Source organism: Aegilops tauschii, chromosome 7 (genome assembly GCF_002575655.3).
Source record: "Aegilops tauschii subsp. strangulata cultivar AL8/78 chromosome 7, Aet v6.0, whole genome shotgun sequence".
Classification (NCBI taxonomy): Eukaryota; Viridiplantae; Streptophyta; class Magnoliopsida; order Poales; family Poaceae; genus Aegilops; species Aegilops tauschii.
This window is the reverse complement of record NC_053041.3, coordinates 397,175,720-397,194,750: the sequence shown is the minus strand read 5'-3', so window position 1 is coordinate 397,194,750 and position 19,031 is coordinate 397,175,720. Positions and strand designations below refer to the sequence as shown.

The following is a 19,031-nucleotide window of genomic DNA, read 5'->3' as shown; positions in this document are numbered from 1 at the left end:
ATATTTCTTCAAAAATTAAAGCACCACCGTGCTCAAAAAGATATAAGTGGAGCACTAGAGCAATTCTATAGCTCAAATAATTGAAGTGAAGCACATAGAGCGACTCTAAAAATCATAGCATCATTATGGCTCTCTCAAATAGGTGTGTCCAGCAAGGATGATTGTGGCAAACTAAAAAGTAAAAAAGCAAAAACTCATATAATACAAGACGGTCCAAGCAAAACTCATGATATGTGACGAATAAAAATATAGCTCCAAGTAAAATTACCGATGGTCGTTAGAAAAAAGAGAGGATGCCTTCCGGGGCATCCCCAAGCTTAGTTGCTTGGTTCTCCTTGAATATTACCTTGGGGTGCCATGGGCATCCTCCAGCTTATCCTCATTTCACTCATTATTCCTTCATCCATATCTCACCCAAAAATTGAAACTTCAATCACACAAAACTTAACAAAAACCTTCGGGAGATCCGTTAGTATAATAAAACAAATCACCACTCTAAGTACTGTTGCAAACTCATTCATATTTTATTATTACATTATACCTACTGTATTCTAACTTTACCATGGATTCATCAAAATAAGCACACAATGTAACGAAAACAGAATTTGTCAAAAACAGAATAGTCTGTAGCAATCTGAATTTTGACTATACTTCTGTAACTCCAAAAAATCTGAAAATTAAGACGACGTGGGCAATTTGTGCATCAGTCATGTGTAAAAAATTCAGAGCAAAAGCACATTTCTGTCAATTTTTAAAATTCCAAAACTGGGTGTAAAAGTTTCTATTTTTCAACATGATCAAATCAACTATCATCCAACATATCATAAAGGCTTTACTTGGCACAAACATTAACTAAAACATAAAAACACAATCATAACAGTAGCATAATTGTGTAAACACACAAGAACAGAAATGAAAAGAAACAAATATTTTATTCATTGGGTTGCTAGTAGAGCCTTAGCAGAGTATTGATTCATGTATTATAAAAAGGTTTTCAGTATTTATGAAATATTAGTATTTCAGCAGTCGGTCCACTAGCAGAGTATTACTTTTGTTAGACTAGCGGACCTGTAGTACTACTTATTGTTAGGTAAGGACATGCATGCATCTATTTTTTTTCTCTCCTATGCAAACAAATCCATGGACTTTATTTCATCTTACCCAATTAAAAACATTCATATCTTTTAAACCATATGTTCATATTTAAAATAATTTATATATTTGAACTCCTGGCGCAAAAACTTTTAGAACTAGACCGATCTTGGATACATTTTAAACACATTTAAATTTCAACGTTTCGCATTTCATATGTGAAACAAACAAATTTCACTTGAAAATGTGAAAAAAAATCTTTTTTAATCAGAAATATGTGAAACCAAGATATTTCACTAGAACCATATTTTAACCCAAATATGAAACAGAAATGACAACTTGTGAAACTGATTATTTGGAAATGTGTAACATTTAATTTCAAAATTATGAAATATGTCATTTCACAAATGTGCAGTTCAAATTGATGTGACTTTTGTGCAAGCCAGTAACATATTTCAGAATTGTGAAAATAACTACAAGAGAGTGAATTTGTAATGTATGATTTGAAACTATTTTTTGGGAAATGTGAAATAATCTATTTTAAAAGTGTGAGATATGTCATTTTACAAAAGGGCAATTGAAATAAATGTGATATTTGTGAAACAAACCGGTAACATATTTTAGAACTGTGAAGTAATAACTACATAAAGTGAAATTGTAATATATGATTGTGAAACTGATTATCTGAAAATATGGAATAGTGTTTCAAAAGTGTGAAATTGTAATATACGATGGTGAGACTGACTATTTGAAAATATAACATATTTCACTCTTTTGAAATAAACTGTGACACATTTTCAAATAATCAATTTCATAACAACACATTACAGTTTCATTTTCTGTGGTTACTACTTCACAATTAAAAACATTTGTTTCCCTTTTCACTGACTTGTTTCACTAAGAAACATCTATTTCAATTGCACATTTCCCAAATAACCAATTTTACTCATTTGAAAATAAAATGTTCACATTTTCAAATAATCGGTTTCACAAGTTGACATTCATGTATCTTTTTTTCACTTTCATAGCATATATTTCACTTTCCACTATCTTGTTTCACAAAAAACAGATTTTTCATTTGAAATAGGTTTGTTTCACATAGAAAATGTGAAACGTTGAATTTTAAACGTGTTTGAAATGTATCCAATATTGGTCTAGTCCTAAAGGTCTTGGCGTCAGGACTTCATATATATATATATATATATTATTTTAAAAACGAGCTTATGTTTTAAAAGATATAAACGTTTTTTATTAGCTAAGATGAAATAAAGTCCATGGATTTGTTTGCACGGGAGAGAGAAAGAGTAGGCGGATGCGTGTGTGTGAGGAGAGAGAGTGAGTTGTCACATCCATGTCAGCCATGTAAGGACAATGGTGAGAGCCCATAGTTGTATTAGACATGATATTCATTTTGGAGGTAATATCATTGGAAGTCATAGAACTTACGCTTAATGTTCAGTTTAGTTCTAAAACTTGCAAAATACGGAATTGTAGTCACTTAACTTGTCTCAGCATGCAAATACGGTGCTTTTAACCGTATCCCGGTGTATGGCCTGCACACGTGGCGAGCCAGCGTGGCGTAGGCCCGCATGTCCGTGGCTAGAAACATTTTTTGCAGACAACTCCCTTGTGCTTTATTCCTTTATGTACAGAATTCGTCAAATAAAATGAAAAAACTGCACAGAGTGAGATACGATCACAAGTTCTACCGGTAAGTGACTCGCATAGATAGAAATCAGACCATGCAAGCTAGACGTTTCACCTGCACAACTTTACATTATATCATATAAGAATATTAAATTCAAAATCTAAACGAAAAAGGGAATGAACACTGTTCAAACCTGCGACCTCCTCCGGTTCAAACCTCATGTGTGCGTGGGCTAACCACCGAACCAGGTTGCACACTGCGTGAAAATGATAAACAACAGTTGTGTTGTTTGTCTTTGAGAATAGTGAAAGTTTTCATCGTGAGATAGCTTAAGATTACTTACTATATTTGGTTTGAATTGGCACTTATCGCTAGATAATAAGAGACCGACGCGAGGAACGCAGCCTCGGGATCGACCGGCGCGCTCGTGCGTGAACAGCGTGCAGACATCGCCTTCCCCCTCTCCCTCACCTGCTACCGCTCGCGCCGGGCTGCACGTGCCTCGGACTCGGGCGTCCTCGTGCGCGCCAGCCCCGACGCGGGCATGAGGACCCAGCGATGGCCGGGTACCACTTCCGGACCAGAGGGTGGTGGAGGTGGGCGGCGTACCTGGCGGAGCGGAGCTGCGCGACGGGTGGGAAGGGTCGGCGACGTCGCTGGCGCTGCGTTGACAGGTGACGGGCGCTGAGGAAGAAGATATGCCGCTACCGAGGCCGCCTTGCTCGAGCAGCGACCTCAGTGCGATGCGGAGGGCCACCTCCTCCACGTCGATGTTCGAGCCATCGGATTCTGAACCGGAGCCACCGCTGCTTCCGTCGCCGCCATTAAGGGGATCGGAAGTGGAGTGGGTGGAGAGTGGGGTGAAGTGAAGTTCGGATTGACCGGTGTCTAAGATTTTTCGGATTGAGATATTTGTGGGGCCGGGGTGGGCCGGGCTGACATGGCGGCACCCGGGCCGTCTTATATCTGCCCCATATTTAGGCTGGATATGAGGGGTGCCGGTAAGCTCGAGCGTTTGAGGCGTCCGTCTAGGTGAAATTTTCACGACCAGTCTGTGCCCGAACGGACCGCCCGGGCGTTTGAGGCCGGCTTAGGCGCCCGGCTGTAGATGCTCTTACAATACTGAGCATCATCATGGTCGGGTGGTTAGCCCATGCACATGCGGTCATCGACCAACATAACAAATGTTCGAACAGTGGGGCTTTTCGTTTAGATTTTGGTTTTAATTTGTATAGTCTTCAAAGGACATATAGACTGTAATTGTGGAAGCTAAACGTGAACTATCATTGTTCTGGTGGTTCACCATGCTAAGGCGGGTGGCAGCGGATCGTGTAATCGATCCATAGCAACAGCATCTTTTTTCTTTCTTTTTAATTGATGGACTTTGTATGTGAATAAATAAAGTGTAAGGGAGTTATTTGCAAAATGAACGTTTCCAGTCATTGACGGGTGGGCCTACACCGTGCTGGCAGGCTACGTGTGCAGGCCGTACCTCCGGATACAAGAGGAAGCACCATATTTGAACACGGGGACAAGTTATATGACCACATCTCCGTATTTTATAAATTTTAAAACTAAACTGAACGTCAAACGCAAGTTCTGTGACTGCTAGTGATATTACCTCTTCATTTTGTATAGGTCAAAAAGAGAAATAATAGTTGTCTATAGACCGGTTTTTAAAGCAGCATACAAATGATTGGATCATTACCTGTAGTTATCGTTAACGTGCAAAAGACTGCGCTGCTCGCTTTCGGTCTAGGGTTCAAATCCCGCACTCGTGTATAATTTTATTTCCGTTCGACTTCTTTCTTCTACCAATGACAGGTAAGACCCGCATGATAGAGCGAGAAAACTGATTAGACGAGGCGTCAAGTGGATTGTTTGACCGGTCAAAATGGATGGAGGGAGCTATATGATCTGACAGTAATGGTATAATCACCTCATGATGTATATGACCATATTTTTAAATACAGTGATCAAAATGAACTTATACAATAAATTCAATGACCAATAGTGCATCTTACTACACCGCATCCAAGCGCAGCCTTAGGACGCATTTGGTTGAAATCTCTGAAAGTGTCCGCATTGCACACTTGTCCAACTTTAGCTTGGCTGAGCAAAAACAGGTAAAAAAACAAAACATTTGCACTTAGTTTGGTTGCCTGCATCGAGGTTGTAGGGGATCGATTTTGCATGGTGTTTCGTGTCCTGCATTGGCTCCGCGCACGCAACTACATGGTGTTTGGTTGTATACACGGGATATGATTAAGAGTTAACATCTACATATCACACACAGTTAACACACAGTTACTGGGATTAGTTCGCCACGCCCCGTCGGACTAGTTCGCCGCGGCAATCGTCGAAAGCACTCCGCCTCGACACCTTGTACCAGGCTGCGGACGTGCGGCTACCAGCGCCATGGATGACTGCAGTGGACGGTGACGACGAAGACAACTAGTTCGCCTGTCGTCATCGGACTCGGCGCCACGGCCACCGTCGGACTCAGGTCGCCAGTGTGGAGTACCAGCCGTCGTGAGTGAGGAAGCACGCCGTGGACGGGTGCGCGAGCACCAGGTCCTGCAGGCTCCACGGCACCACCATGCCGCGCCAGGCGACGGAGTCCAGGTACCCCTCGGAGAGCACCACGCTGCAGTCCGGTCGAACCACCCACAGGAAGGGGCGGCTGGTGGACGCGGGTCCATGGGCCATCTCGGCCAGCTCCTCGATGGACAGCACCATGAACACCCATGAAGCCTTCTGGATGGCACGGAACAGCTTCAATATCGCATCGCTGAGGAGCTTGTAGGGGTTCGACGGCAGCAGGAAAGACGACACATCGGCAACCGACAGCGGCAGGAGCCCCGAAAGGTTGACCCGGGCATCGAGGTCGTCCTCGGGCGGGAACTCCATGAGCTCGTGCATGTGGTGGTGGTAGAGCGAGAACACGGCGCACGACCTCGACCTGAATCGCCGTCGCCGTGGGCGACCTCGAGCTTGTCTCCAACTCTCGCCGCGCCCGGGCTCCCCCAACCAAGTACCTGCTGCCGCACCACGGCAATGGCCTGCTGCGCCTCCGCCTCTGGCAGCGCCTGAGCTCCCTCGCATTTCTAAACGCAGTGGAGCTCTTCCCTGCTCCCAAAATAGCTATAAACATGAACATAAAATTAATCATCTACAGACGAAACTACGAACCGATAGTTTGAATGGAACCGTAACATCTATGTGCATATTTTTTCGTGTAGAGCTTATCTTGAATCGAAGCATCGTTGTGTAGATCGGAAGGGACAAGGAAGAAGTAGACTAGGAGGTTATCGAAGGTATAGCATGTACATGCTATACAATAGCTTGCATCCCTCCTATATTCTCTCGTGCAACGGAACCCATTACTTGCGCTTGATCTGACTCGTCTCAGCCTAGCTCGATGGAAATGGCCGATTCGGCCCCTTCTAGCGGCCCTGGCTAAATGGTGCTTGAAGATTCATACTATGCGGGTCAAACAGTGAACGTAGGCTATCAAAACAGCCCATTTTCATCCCGCGAGGGCTGGCAAGCAAACCCGTCCAGTTGCCCTAAGAATGAAACCGCGGGCTCACCCGCCCACGCTCCGGCGGCCGCCCACGATTTTCCCCTCCTCCCACACCGGGCAGCGTCTCTCGCTCCGACCGCCTTTATTTCGCCAATGACGCCGGCTCTCCCCTCCTACACGCCGATTCCTTTCCACCATGGCTGCGCCGGCGCCGCCGACCACAAGCTCCAAGCCGCCCCTCCCCCCGCGCCTCGCCGTGCCGCTCGCCCTCGCGCTCCTCCTCGCTCTCGCATTCGTTGTCGACTTCCTCTCCTATTCCTCCGCCATCAGCCCGGCCTTCTCCCCCTCTTCCAAGACGGTAGCTAACCACCCTCCCCGCCAACGCTACTTGCGTTCTCATCGACGTTGGCTTGACATGGACGCGCGCCACCGTTCTCTCTCGTGTGCAGGTAAAGGAGGGTAATAATAATGACGATACGAAGCTTCGCAATGGATCACCGACGGTGAGGCACCTCAACGCCACGTTCTCAGACCTGCCGGCGCCGCACTGGGACTGGGAGGAGATGCCGCCGGCGCCCGTTCCCCGGCTTGACGGGGCGTCCGTGCAGATCGGGGACCTCCTCTACGTCGTCGCAGGGTACGGGAGCCTCGACCATGTGAGTAACTCAACTCACTCACTCCGTGCAGACTGCAGAGTTGTTGCCTCGTTGTTCTCCGTGCAGAACTGAGATGAGATGATTATTCGTACTCCTAGCTGCCTCTGGTAAATGCTCAGCACTACCCTGTTATGGATGAAGCAAGCAAATCATATAGCTGAGCAATCTCATATCCTGCGACCGCACTACTCTGGAGTAGAATTCTAACGCAGGATATTACGAAGGACTGTTAACAACTTAACATTGCAAGTATTAGCTGTAAATTAATTAGATCTACTCTAGACTTTTGCTGAAAACTGCTACTACCAGTAGTGTAAAGGTTAAAATAGTAGCTGACTAACTGTATATTTGGATTTGAATCACAAGTTTACAACTGATGCTTCAGCAGAAGTAAAGCAAGTGTGATTATTCTTTGTTTGGCAAATGGTTACCACGGCCACAGGCTGACACGATCCCCATTTTGTGATATTTTGCTTTGCTTCATGCCATTTCAGGTCCATTCTCATGTGGATGTGTACAATTTCACTTCTAACACATGGACTGGAAGGTTTGATATGCCCAAGAAGATGTCAAATTCACATTTAGGGATGGCCTCAGATGGGAGATATATCTATGCAGTGTCTGGACAATTTGGTCCACAGTGTCGGCCAGCTGTGAGCCGTAATTTTGTTCTAGACACAAAGTTAAGGAAGTGGGACGAATTACCTCCTTTACCTGTTCCTAGGTATGCATTTCAGACTATAATTACCTGTTCCATAGACTCAAAATTGGTGCATATGTTTTGCTGTAATATTCGTTTTGGCTGCTATCTATATCTACATGTTCCTTCTGACTTTATTCTGTTCAAGCATTGCTTATCCATTTTACTGTTTATCACACACAAGAGGCAAGACAGTTGCATAATCCAATAGTGGCAATCATGTTCGTTTGTAATTTAGTGCCATGCTAATGTCGTAACTGATATTCGCTCATATCCCGTGAGTCAAATTGTACTACTGTCTTCTTAGCTTGATATTGTTAACAGTTTGTTCAGACATACTCCTAGAACCTCATTCAATATGCTCCATTGGCCCTGTTTTGACTGCAGCTATAATGCTGGAGCTATGAAATGGTCCATGCTTATACTATATGCTGCTATAACTATCAAGATCCAAAGCTTACTCTATAACATGCTGTAGGTATGCACCAGCTACTCAACTTTGGCGTGGGCGGCTTCATGTGATGGGTGGTGGCAAAGAAGACCGCCATGAACCTGGATTAGAGCACTGGAGCCTTGCTGTGAAGAATGGCAAAGCATTGGAGAATGAGTGGCGAGCTGAAATACCGATACCACGTGGTGGACCTCATAGGTGAATTTGTGTGGCTATTGTGATGCGTTATTTATATCCAATTGCCCATTGAGATATTCACCTCTTTCTAAGCTTTCTAAGAATAAAAATAGGTGTCCTGTGCTTGAAGACTAAATATCCATTGATTTGTAGTACTATTGGCACCCTCTCCGTGCATAGGGGATACTTCTTAGAATTATTTTCAGATGAACAAATATGTCGATAATTTCTTACATCCATCTTTTGGCAGGGCATGTGTTGTTGCTAATGACAAACTCTTTGTAATTGGTGGTCAAGAGGGAGACTTCATGCCTAAACCAGGGTCACCTATTTTTAAATGCGCAAGGAGGCATGAGGTATGTATGTGCATGCTAATAAACATCAAACCTTGAAATATGAGTGCTTCCTGTACACGACATTTCTCTATTTTGCAACCAAGATATGCATTTGTCCATGCTTAGTAACGTATAATATAAAGCATACACAGGAAAGTTGAATACTCATACGTTTTCTCTAACAAAAAATGTTGCTGCACCTAGTAAATGTGCTTTCTTGCATTCAGGCTTTAACCTATTGTTGTGCAATAACTGATAAAGTCTTGATTCACGGTCTGTCGCTAAAGTTTCTACCAGAACCATGATTATGTTAGATATTGTTTTGCAGGTTGTTTATGGTGATGTGTATATGCTGGACAATGAAGCTAAATGGAAGCAACTGTCTCCAATGCCAAAGCCAGATTCCCACATAGAATTTGCATGGGTCGTTGTTAATAACTCCATAGTAATTGTTGGCGGAACTACCGAGAAGCACCCTATCACCAAAAAGATGATTCTTGTTGGTGAAGTCTTCCGGTTTGATTTGGAAACATTGGTGTGTTCTATCTTATATGTAAATTATTTTGCTTGTTCATATTAGCTATGTTATGATTATTTTCCTCTGAATATTAGGACATGACTAAGTGGCTTAACATTTCCCGTGCCATTTTTGCAGAAATGGTCAGTCATTGGTCGTATGCCTTTCCGGATCAAGACAGCCTTAGCTGGTTACTGGGATGGGTGGCTCTATTTCACTTCTGGGCAGAGGGATAGGGGACCTGATAATCCAACTCCTAAGAAAGTTGTTGGTTCTATGTGGAGAACGAAACTGCACGTCTAGTGTCCAATGTTTGAACCAGAGGTTTCTGTATATTCTTAACCTCCTCTCTCCGTCCCAAAATAAGTGTTCTCCCTCCGTAAACTAATATAAGAGCGTTTAGATCACTACTTTAGTGATCTAAACGCCGCGTTTAGATCACTACTTTAGTGATCTAAACGCTCTTATATTAGTGTACAGAGGGAGTACTAAAGTTAGTACAAAGTTGAGACACTTATTTTGGGACGGAGGGAGTATATGTGTTCCCATTTTCGAGCAGCTAGAGTTCCTACGAGCTGACTTGTATTCTGCTTCACCATTGTGAATACTGTATTCCTATCTTGAGTATCACTACAAATCTGAATTTCTAGGAAACCGGCTTCAAATTTGGCAGAGGATTTTAGCCTTGTAAGTAGTTCTGAGTTATGCAGAAATTCCTTGTGGATCATATATGTGTACCTGTCTCCATTTTCTAATTGCTATGGTGTTCCCAGCACTCCTTGCAAACTTTGTGCTGTTTATTTCTTAATTTTGTTTACTTGTTGTGGTTCTCACGTTTGGAATTGGAAGCTGGATTTTGGAGATGTGTTTCATTCAAACAACCGTAAGCAGCCTTTTGCAACAATCTTGCCCTTCAGTATACGTTATCAACTAGCAAATTTTGTGGAGAATATGTTCTTTGCTGGAAATATTTAATATTGAATGGATGAAAGCTATCATATGACCAAGTTTCTTCCTAGCTGTACAAACAGAATGGTGTTGAATTTGCTTCTCCCCTTCGCTTTTTTGCTAATCTGTAAACTTTATGATTTACAGTTTGAACTAAATACCTCAGGGCACATCCATTACTATTGTTCATACATAGTTGTGGGCTGTGGTCTTCGTACTCCTTGCCTTTAACAATTGAGATAGCTAGCTGCCTTTTACAATTTGCTACTATTAAAAAAATGAATCATTTTTGCTAATATTTTCTTCACATGTTTGCCTTGAGACAATTATTTTGTTCCACGATTGATATGGAAAAGATCCTCTTTTCGTCTTACTGCCTTTTACTCCCTACGTTCATAAATATAAGTCTTTCTAGAGATTTCACTATGGACTATATACGGATGTATATAGACTTAGTTTAGAGTGTAGATTCACTCATTTTGTTCCGTATGTAGTCTCTTATTGGAATCTCTAAAAATACTTATATTTAGGAACGGAGGGAGTACAAATTATGAAGACTCTTCCCATTTTCTGACCATGTCGTATACCTCTCTTATGGAATTAAGTTTTCAAGCACACATAAGCAATGGCGTTGATTTCAATGTTTATGCAAATATATTGATTTTTAAAATGTAACCATGACAAATTATTTGCATATTTAATTATTTATGTAGGGCGGCAGTAGCCTTGACAACACAATTCCAGCACCAACCATTGCTGCACCTTTTCTTCAAGAACTAGTTTGCCCACTAGAACAATTATTGGACCAATAATAACATTACTAAATTTTGTTAACATTCTACTTTTCCTAGTTCAGTTGGCGGATGACGCGCTGGCTGGATGACAGTGACCGAGGCATTCTGGCCTAAACTTTGACAGCATTCGCAGGGCACTGGCAAGCGCTTAACAATGACTCATCACATGGTGAGACCGACTTGGCTTATCACCTTCATTAGTAAAATCTGACCTCCTCTGTGCCCTAGACGCCCGGCCGGTCTGGCGGTGGCGCGCTTCTGGCCGACGACGAGCCGTCGTTGTCGTCGCTGGGCAACTTGCATGGCCACCAACTCCCACCACAGAGATATGTCGACTTCATTTTGCAAGTACAGGTACAAGTATGATCGCAATTCGATTTGAATGGTCGAAATTCCCATTTGAGACCAAGTTGATCTTCAATGTTGAATATATTGTGTACGTGTATATTGTGTCTTGGGCTCATCTTCTAGTTCCTTTGTATAGTTGAGGTTGTGGTCCCCTTCTATACTCACATATATACGTGCCTGGTGCACTGATTAATGCATTGTGTTACACAGCCTATTCTTTCCCTTCTATATGGTATTAGTTTAGCACGTCGATCCTAACCCACTCACTTCTTTCGAGAGAAACTCATTCTTTAGAAAGGATCCATTCTTAGCAACAAAGATCTTGCCTTCGGATCTGTGATAGAATGTGTACTCAACAGTTTTTTTTGAGTATCCTATGAAGACGCACTTCTCCGATTTGGGTTCGAGCTTATCAGGCTGAATCTTTTTCACATAAGCATCACAACCCCAAACTTTAAGAAACGACAGCTTAGGTTTCTTGCCAAACCACAGTTCATACGGTGTCGTCTCAACGGATTTTGATGGTGCCCTATTTAACATGAATGCAGTTGTCTCTAATGCATAACCCCAAAGCGATAGTGCTAAATCGGTAAGAGATATATCATAGATCACACCATATCTAATAAAATACGGTTATGACGTTCGGACACACCATTACGCTGTGGTGTTCCAGATGGCGTGAGTTGTGAAACTATTCCACATTATTTTAAATGAAGGCCAAACTCATAACTCAAATATTCGCCTTCGCGATCAGATCGTAGAAACTTTATTTTCTTGTTACGATGATTCTCAACTTCACTCTGAGATTCTTTGAACTTTTCAAATATTTCAGACTTGTGTTTCATTAAGTAGATATACCCATATCTTCTCAAATCATCTGTGAAGGTCAGAAAATAGCGGTACCCGCCGCGAGCCTTAACATTCATCGGACCGCACACATCGGTATGTATTATTTCTAATAAGTCAGTGGCTCGCTCCATTGTTCTGGAGAACGGAGTCTTAGTCATCTTGCCCATGAGGCATGGTTCGCAAGCATCAAATGATTCATAATCAACTGATTCCAAAAGTCCATCCGCATGGAGTTTCTTCATGCGCTTTACACCAATATGACCTAAACGGCAGTGCCACTAGTATGTTGCACTATCATTATCAACTTTGCATCTTTTGACATCAATATTATGAATATGTGTATCACTACGATCAAGATTCAATAAACCATTCACCTTGGGTGTATGACCACAGAAGGTTTTATTCATGTAAACAGAATAACAATGATTCTTTGACTTCAATGAATAACCGTATTGCAATAAACACGATCCAATCATATTCATGCTCAACGCAAACACCAAATAACATTTATTTTAGGTTCAACACTAATCCCGAAGGTAAAGGGAGTGTGCGATGGTGATCTTATCAACCTTGGAATCACTTCCAACACACATCGTCACCTCGCCCTCAACTAGTATCTGTTCATTTTGCAACTCCTCTTTCGAGTTACAAATCTTTGCAACTAAACCGGTATCAAATACCGAGGGGCTACTATGAATACTAGTAAAGTACTCGTCAATAACATGTATATCAAATATACCTTTGTTCACTTTGCCATCCTTTTTATCCGCCAAGTATTTGAGGCAGTTCCCGCTTCCAGTGACCATTTCCTTTGCAGTAGAATCACTCAGGCTTGGGTCTAGCTTTGGGCTTCTTCACGGGAGTGACAACTTGCTTGTCATTCTTGAAGTTCCTTTTCTTTCCCTTGTCCTTTTTCTTGAAACTAGTGGTCTTGTTAATCATCAACACTTGATGCTATTTCTTCATTTTTATCTTCGCTGATTTCAGCATCGCGAAGAGCTTGGGAATCGTTTTCATCATCCCTTGCATATTATAGTTCATCACGAAGTTCTAGTAACTTGGTGATAGTGACTAGAGAACTCTGTCAATCACTATCTTATCTGGAAGATTAACTCCCACTTGATTCAAGCGATTGTAGTACCCAAACATTCTGAGCACATGCTCACTAGCTGAGCTATTCTCCTTCATCTTGTAGGCAAAGTACTTGTCAGAGGTCTCATGCCTCTTAACACGGGCATGGGTCTGAAATATCATTTTCAGCTCTTGGAACATCTCATATGCTCCATGGTGTTCAAAACATTTTTGAAGTCCCGGTTCTAAGCCGTAAAACATGGTGCACTAAACTATCAAGTAGTCATCATACCGAGCTTGTCAAACGTTCATAACGTCTGCATCTGCTCTTGCAATAGGTCTGTCACCTAGCGGTGCATCAAGGACATAATCCTTATGTGCAGCAATGAGGATAATCCTCAGATCACGGACCCAGTCTACATCATTGCTACGTACTATCATCTTTCAACTTAGTTTTCTCTAGGAATATATCAAAAATAAAACAGGGGAGCTATACGCGAGCTATTGATCTATAACATAGATATGCAAATATTATCAGGACTAAGTTCATGATAAATTAAGTTCAATTAATCATATTACTTAAGAACTCCCACTTAGATAGACATCCCTGGAGTCATCTAAATGATCACGTGATCCATATCAACTAAACCATGTCCGATCATCACATGAGATGGAGTAGTTTTCAATGGTGAACATCTCTACGTTGATCATATCTACCATATGATTCACGTTCGACCTTTCGGTCTCCAGTGTTCCGAGACATGTTTGTACATGGTAGGCTCGTCAAGTTTAACCCGAGTATTCCGCATGTGCAAAATTGTCTTGCACCCATTGTATGTGAACGTAGAGCTTATCACACCCGATCATCACGTGGTGTCTCGGCACGACGAACTGTCGCAACGGTGCATATGTTGGGAATCGTAGCATAATTTTAAAATTTTCCTACGCTCACCAAGATGCATCTATGGAGTATACTAGCAACGAGGGGAAAGGAGTGCATCTACATACCCTTGTAGATCGCGAGCGGAAGCGTTCCAATGAACGTGGATGACGGAGTCGTACTCGCCGTGATCCAAATCACCGATGACCGAGTGCCGAACGGACGGCACCTTCGCGTTCAACACACGTACGGTGCAGCGACGTCTCCTCCTTCTTGATCCAGTAAGGGGGAAGGAGAGGTTGATGGAGATCCAACAGCACGACGGCGTGGTGGTGGATGTAGCGGGTCTCGGCAGGGCTTCGCTAAGCTTCTGCGAGAGAGAGAGAGGTGTTGCAGGGGAGGAGGGAGGCGCCCAAGGCTGTTGTCTGCTGCCCTCCCTCCCCCCCTTTATATAGGCCCCCTGGGGGGGCGCCGGCCCCAAGAGATGAGATCTCAAGGGGGGCGGCGGCCACAAGGGGGGAAGGGGTTGCCTTGCCCCCCAAGGCAAGGGGGGACTCCCCCCCCCTAGGGTTCCCAACCCTAGGCGCATGGGGGGAGGCCCAAGGGGGGCGCCCCAGCCCACTAAGGGCTGGTTCCCTTCCACTTTCAGCCCACGGGGCCCTCCGGGATAGGTGGCCCCACCCGGTGGACCCCCGGGACCCTTCCGGTGGTCCCGGTACAATACCGGTAACCCCCGAAACTTTCCCGGTGGCCGAAACTAGACTTCCTATATATAATTCTTCACCTCCGGACCATTCCGGAACCTCTCGTGACGTCCGGGATCTCATCCGGGACTCCGAACAACTTTCGGGTTTCCGCATACATATATCTCTACAACCCTAGCGTCACCGGACCTTAAGTGTGTAGACCCTACGGGTTCGGGAGACATGCAGACATGACCGAGACGCCTCTCCGGTCAATAACCAACAGCGGGATCTGGATACCCATGTTGGCTCCCACATGTTCCACGATGATCTCATCGGATGAACCACGATGTCGAGGATTCAGTCAATCCCGTATGCAATTCCCTTTGTCAATCGGTATGTTACTTGCCCGAGATTCGATCGTCGGTATCCCAATACCTTGTTCAATCTCGTTACCGGCAAGTCTCTTTACTCGTACCGCAATGCATGATCCCGTGACTAACGCCTTAGTCACATTGAGCTCATTATGATGATGCATTACCGAGTGGGCCCAGAGATACCTCTCCGTCATACGGAGTGACAAATCCCAGTCTCGATCCGTGCCAACCCAACAGACACTTTCGGAGATACCCGTAGTGCACCTTTATAGTCACCCAGTTACGTTGTGACGTTTGGCACACCCAAAGCACTCTTACGGTATCCGGGAGTTGCACGATCTCATGGTCTAAGGAAAAGATACTTGACATTGGAAAAGCTCTAGCAAACGAAACTACACGATCTTTTATGCTATGCTTAGGATTGGGTCTTGTCCATCACATCATTCTCCTAATGATGTGATCCCGTTATCAATGACATCCAATGTCCATAGTCAGGAAACCATGACTATCTGTTGATCAACGAGCTAGTCAACTAGAGGCTTACTAGGGACACTTTGTGGTCTATGTATTCACACATGTATTACGATTTCCGGACAATAAAATTATAGCATGAATAATAGACAATTACCATGAACAAAGAAATATAATAATAACCATTTATTATTGCCTCTAGGGCATATTTCCAACAGTCTCCCACTTGCACTAGAGTCAATAATCTAGTTACATTGTGATGAATCGAACACCCATTGCGTCCTGGTGTTGATCATGTTTTGCCCTAGGGAGAGGTTTAGTCAACGGATCTGCTACATTCAGGTCCGTGTGTACTTTACAAATATCTATGTCTCCATTTTGAACACTTTCACGAATGGAGTTGAAGCGACGCTTGATATGCCTGGTCTTCCTGTGAAACCTGGGCTCCTTCGCAAGGGAAATAGCTCCAGTGTTGTCACAGAAGAGAGTCATCGGGCCCGACGCATTGGGAATCACCCCTAGGTCGGTAATGAACTCCTTTATCCAGACTGCTTCCTGTGCTGCCTCCGAGGCTGCCATGTACTCCGCTTCACATGTAGATCCCGCCACGACGCTTTGCTTGCAACTGCACCAGCTTACTGCTCCTCTATTCAATATATACACGTATCCGGTCTGTGACTTCGAGTCATCCAGATCTGTGTCGAAGCTAGCGTCGACGTAACCCTTTACGACGAGCTCTTCGTCACCTCCATAAACGAGAAACATATCCTTAGTCCTCTTCAGGTACTTCAGGATATTCTTGACCGCTGTCCAGTGTTCCTTGCCGGGATTACTTTGGTACCTTCCTACCAAACTTACGGCAAGGTTTACATCAGGTCTGGTACACAGCATGGCATACATAATAGACCCTATGGCCGAGGCATAGGGGATGACACTCATCTCTTCTATATCTTGTGCCGTGGTCGGGCATTGAGCCGTGCTCAATTGCACACCTTGCAATACAGGCAAGAACCCCTTCTTGGACTGATCCATATTGAACTTCTTCAATATCTTGTCAAGGTATGTACTCTGTGAAAGACCAATGAGGCGTCTTGATCTATCCCTATAGATCTTGATGCCTAATATATAAGCAGCTTCTCCAAGGTCCTTCATTGAAAAACACTTATTCAAATAGGCCTTTATACTTTCCAAGAATTCTATATCATTTCCCATCAATAGTATGTCATCCACATATAATATGAGAAATGCTACAGAGCTCCCACTCACTTTCTTGTAAACACAGGCTTCTCCATAAGTCTGTGTAAACCCAAACGCTTTGATCATCTCATCAAAGCGAATGTTCCAACTCCGAGATGCTTGCACCAGCCCATAAATTGAGCGTTGGAGCTTGCATACTTTGTTAGCATTCTTAGGATCGACAAAACCTTCCGGCTGCATCATATACAACTCTTCCTTAAGGAAGCCGTTAAGGAATGCCGTTTTGACGTCCATCTGCCATATCTCATAATCATAGTATGCGGCAATTGCTAACATGATTCGGACGGACTTCAGCTTCGCTACGGGTGAGAAAGTCTCATCGTAGTCAACCCCTTGAACTTGTCGATAACCCTTAGCGACAAGTCGAGCTTTGTAGATGGTCACATTACCATCTGCGTCCGTCTTCTTCTTAAAGATCCATTTATTTTCTATGGCTCGCCGCTCATCGGGCAAGTCAGTCAAAGTCCATACTTTGTTTTCATACATGGATTCTATCTCGGATTTCATGGCTTCTAGCCATTTGTCGGAATCCGGGCCCGCCATCGCTTCTTCATAGTTCGAAGGTTCACCGTTGTCTAACAACATGATTTCCAGGACAGGGTTGCCGTACCACTCTGGTGCGGAACGTATCCTTGTGGACCTACGAAGTTCAGTAACTTGATCTGAAGCTTCATGATCATCATCATTAACTTCCTCCCCAGTCGGTGTAGGCACCACAGGAACATTTTCCCGCGCTACGCTACTTTCCGGTTCGGAAGGGGTGACTATCACCTCATCAAGTTCCACTTTCCTCCCACTCAATTCTTTCGAGAGAAACTCCTTCTCTAGAAAGGACCCGTTCTTGGCAACGAAGATCTTGCCTTAGGATCTGAGGTAGAAGGTATACCCAATAGTTTCCTTAGGGTATCCTATGAAGACGCATTTTTCCGATTTGGGTTCGAGCTTTTCAGGTTGAAGTTTCTTGACATAAGCATCGCATCCCCAAACTTTTAGAAACGACAGCTTAGGTTTCTTCCCAAACCATAATTCATACGGTGTCGTCTCAACGGATTTCGACGGAGCCCTATTTAAAGTGAATGCGGCAGTCTCTAAAGCATAGCCCCAAAATGAGAGCGGTAAATCGGTAAGAGACATCATAGATCGCACCATATCCAATAGAGTGCGATTACGACGTTCGGACACACCATTTCTCTGAGGTGTTCCAGGCGGCGTGAGTTGTGAAACTATTCCACATTTCCTTAAGCGTGCACCAAACTCGTGACTTAAATATTCTCCACCACGATCTGATTGTAGGAATTTTATTCTCCTGTCACGTTGATTTTCAACCTCACTCTGAAATTCTTTGAACTTTTCAAAGGTTTCAGACTTGTGTTTCATTAGGTAGACATACCCATATCTACTTAAATCATCAGTGAGAGTGAGAACATAACGATATCCTCCGCGAGCCTTAACACTCATTGGACCACACACATCGGTATGTATGATTTCCAATAAGTTGGTTGCTCGCTCCATTGTTCCGGAGAACGGAGTCTTGGTCATCTTACCCATGAGGCATGGTTCGCACATGTCAAATGATTCGTAATCAAGAGACTCCAAAAGTCCATCTGCATGGAGCTTCTTCATGCGCTTGACACCAATGTGACCAAGGCGGCAGTGCCACAAGTATGTGGGACTATCGTTATCAACTTTACATCTTTTGGTATTCACACTATGAACATGTGTAACATCACGTTCGAGATTCATCAAAAATAAACCATTGACCAGCGGGGCATGACCATAAAACATATCTCTCAAATAAATAGAACAACCATTATTCTCGGATTTAAATGAGTAGCCATCTCGAATTAAACGAGATCCAGATACAATGTTCATGCTCAAAGCTGGCACTAAATAACAATTATTGAGGTTTAAAACTAATCCCGTAGGGAGATGCAGAGGTAGCGTGCCAACGGCGATCACATCGACCTTGGAACCATTCCCGACGCGCATCGTCACCTCGTCCTTTGCCAGTCTCCGTTTATTCCGTAGTTCCTGCTTTGAGTTACAAATATGAGCAACCGCACCGGTATCAAATACCCAGGAGCTACTACGAGTACTGGTAAGGTACACATCAATTACTTGTATATCACATATACCTTGGGTGTTGCCGGCCTTCTTCTTGTCCGCTAAATATTTGGGGCAGTTCCGCTTCCAGTGACCACTTCCCTTGCAATAAAAGCACTCAGTCTCGGGCTTGGGTCCATTCTTTGAC

At 43.7% G+C, this 19,031-nt stretch overlaps 2 protein-coding genes across 2 annotated transcripts; one reads left to right on the top strand and one right to left on the bottom strand.

Moving 5' to 3' along the window:
* Positions 1-5,242: 5,242 nt before the first annotated feature.
* LOC141027202 (putative UDP-glucose glucosyltransferase) lies at positions 5,243-5,650 on the bottom strand. The gene has a single exon (XM_073504184.1). The coding sequence runs from the start codon at positions 5,648-5,650 to the stop codon at positions 5,243-5,245; it is 408 nt and encodes a 135-aa protein (XP_073360285.1).
* A 645-nt stretch (positions 5,651-6,295) lies between these two features.
* Positions 6,296-9,888, top strand: LOC109753090 (kelch repeat-containing protein At3g27220). The gene is made up of 7 exons (XM_045232028.2): positions 6,296-6,624; positions 6,716-6,922; positions 7,417-7,646; positions 8,101-8,271; positions 8,501-8,606; positions 8,914-9,120; positions 9,241-9,888. The coding sequence occupies exons 1-7, from the start codon at positions 6,463-6,465 to the stop codon at positions 9,403-9,405; spliced, it is 1,248 nt and encodes a 415-aa protein (XP_045087963.1). The 5' UTR covers positions 6,296-6,462; the 3' UTR covers positions 9,406-9,888.
* Positions 9,889-19,031: the final 9,143 nt, after the last annotated feature.

Bases quoted from the DNA above. Each gene is read 5' to 3' on its own strand.
- LOC141027202 (XM_073504184.1), bottom strand. From the start codon at position 5,650: ATGGAGTTCCCGCCCGAGGACGACCTCGATGCCCGGGTCAACCTTTCG.
- LOC109753090 (XM_045232028.2), top strand. From the start codon at position 6,463: ATGGCTGCGCCGGCGCCGCCGACCACAAGCTCCAAGCCGCCCCTCCCC. The intron at 7,647-8,100 runs GTATGCATTTCA...AACATGCTGTAG, and splicing joins CCTCCTTTACCTGTTCCTAG to GTATGCACCAGCTACTCAAC. The intron at 9,121-9,240 runs GTGTGTTCTATC...CCATTTTTGCAG, and splicing joins GGTTTGATTTGGAAACATTG to AAATGGTCAGTCATTGGTCG.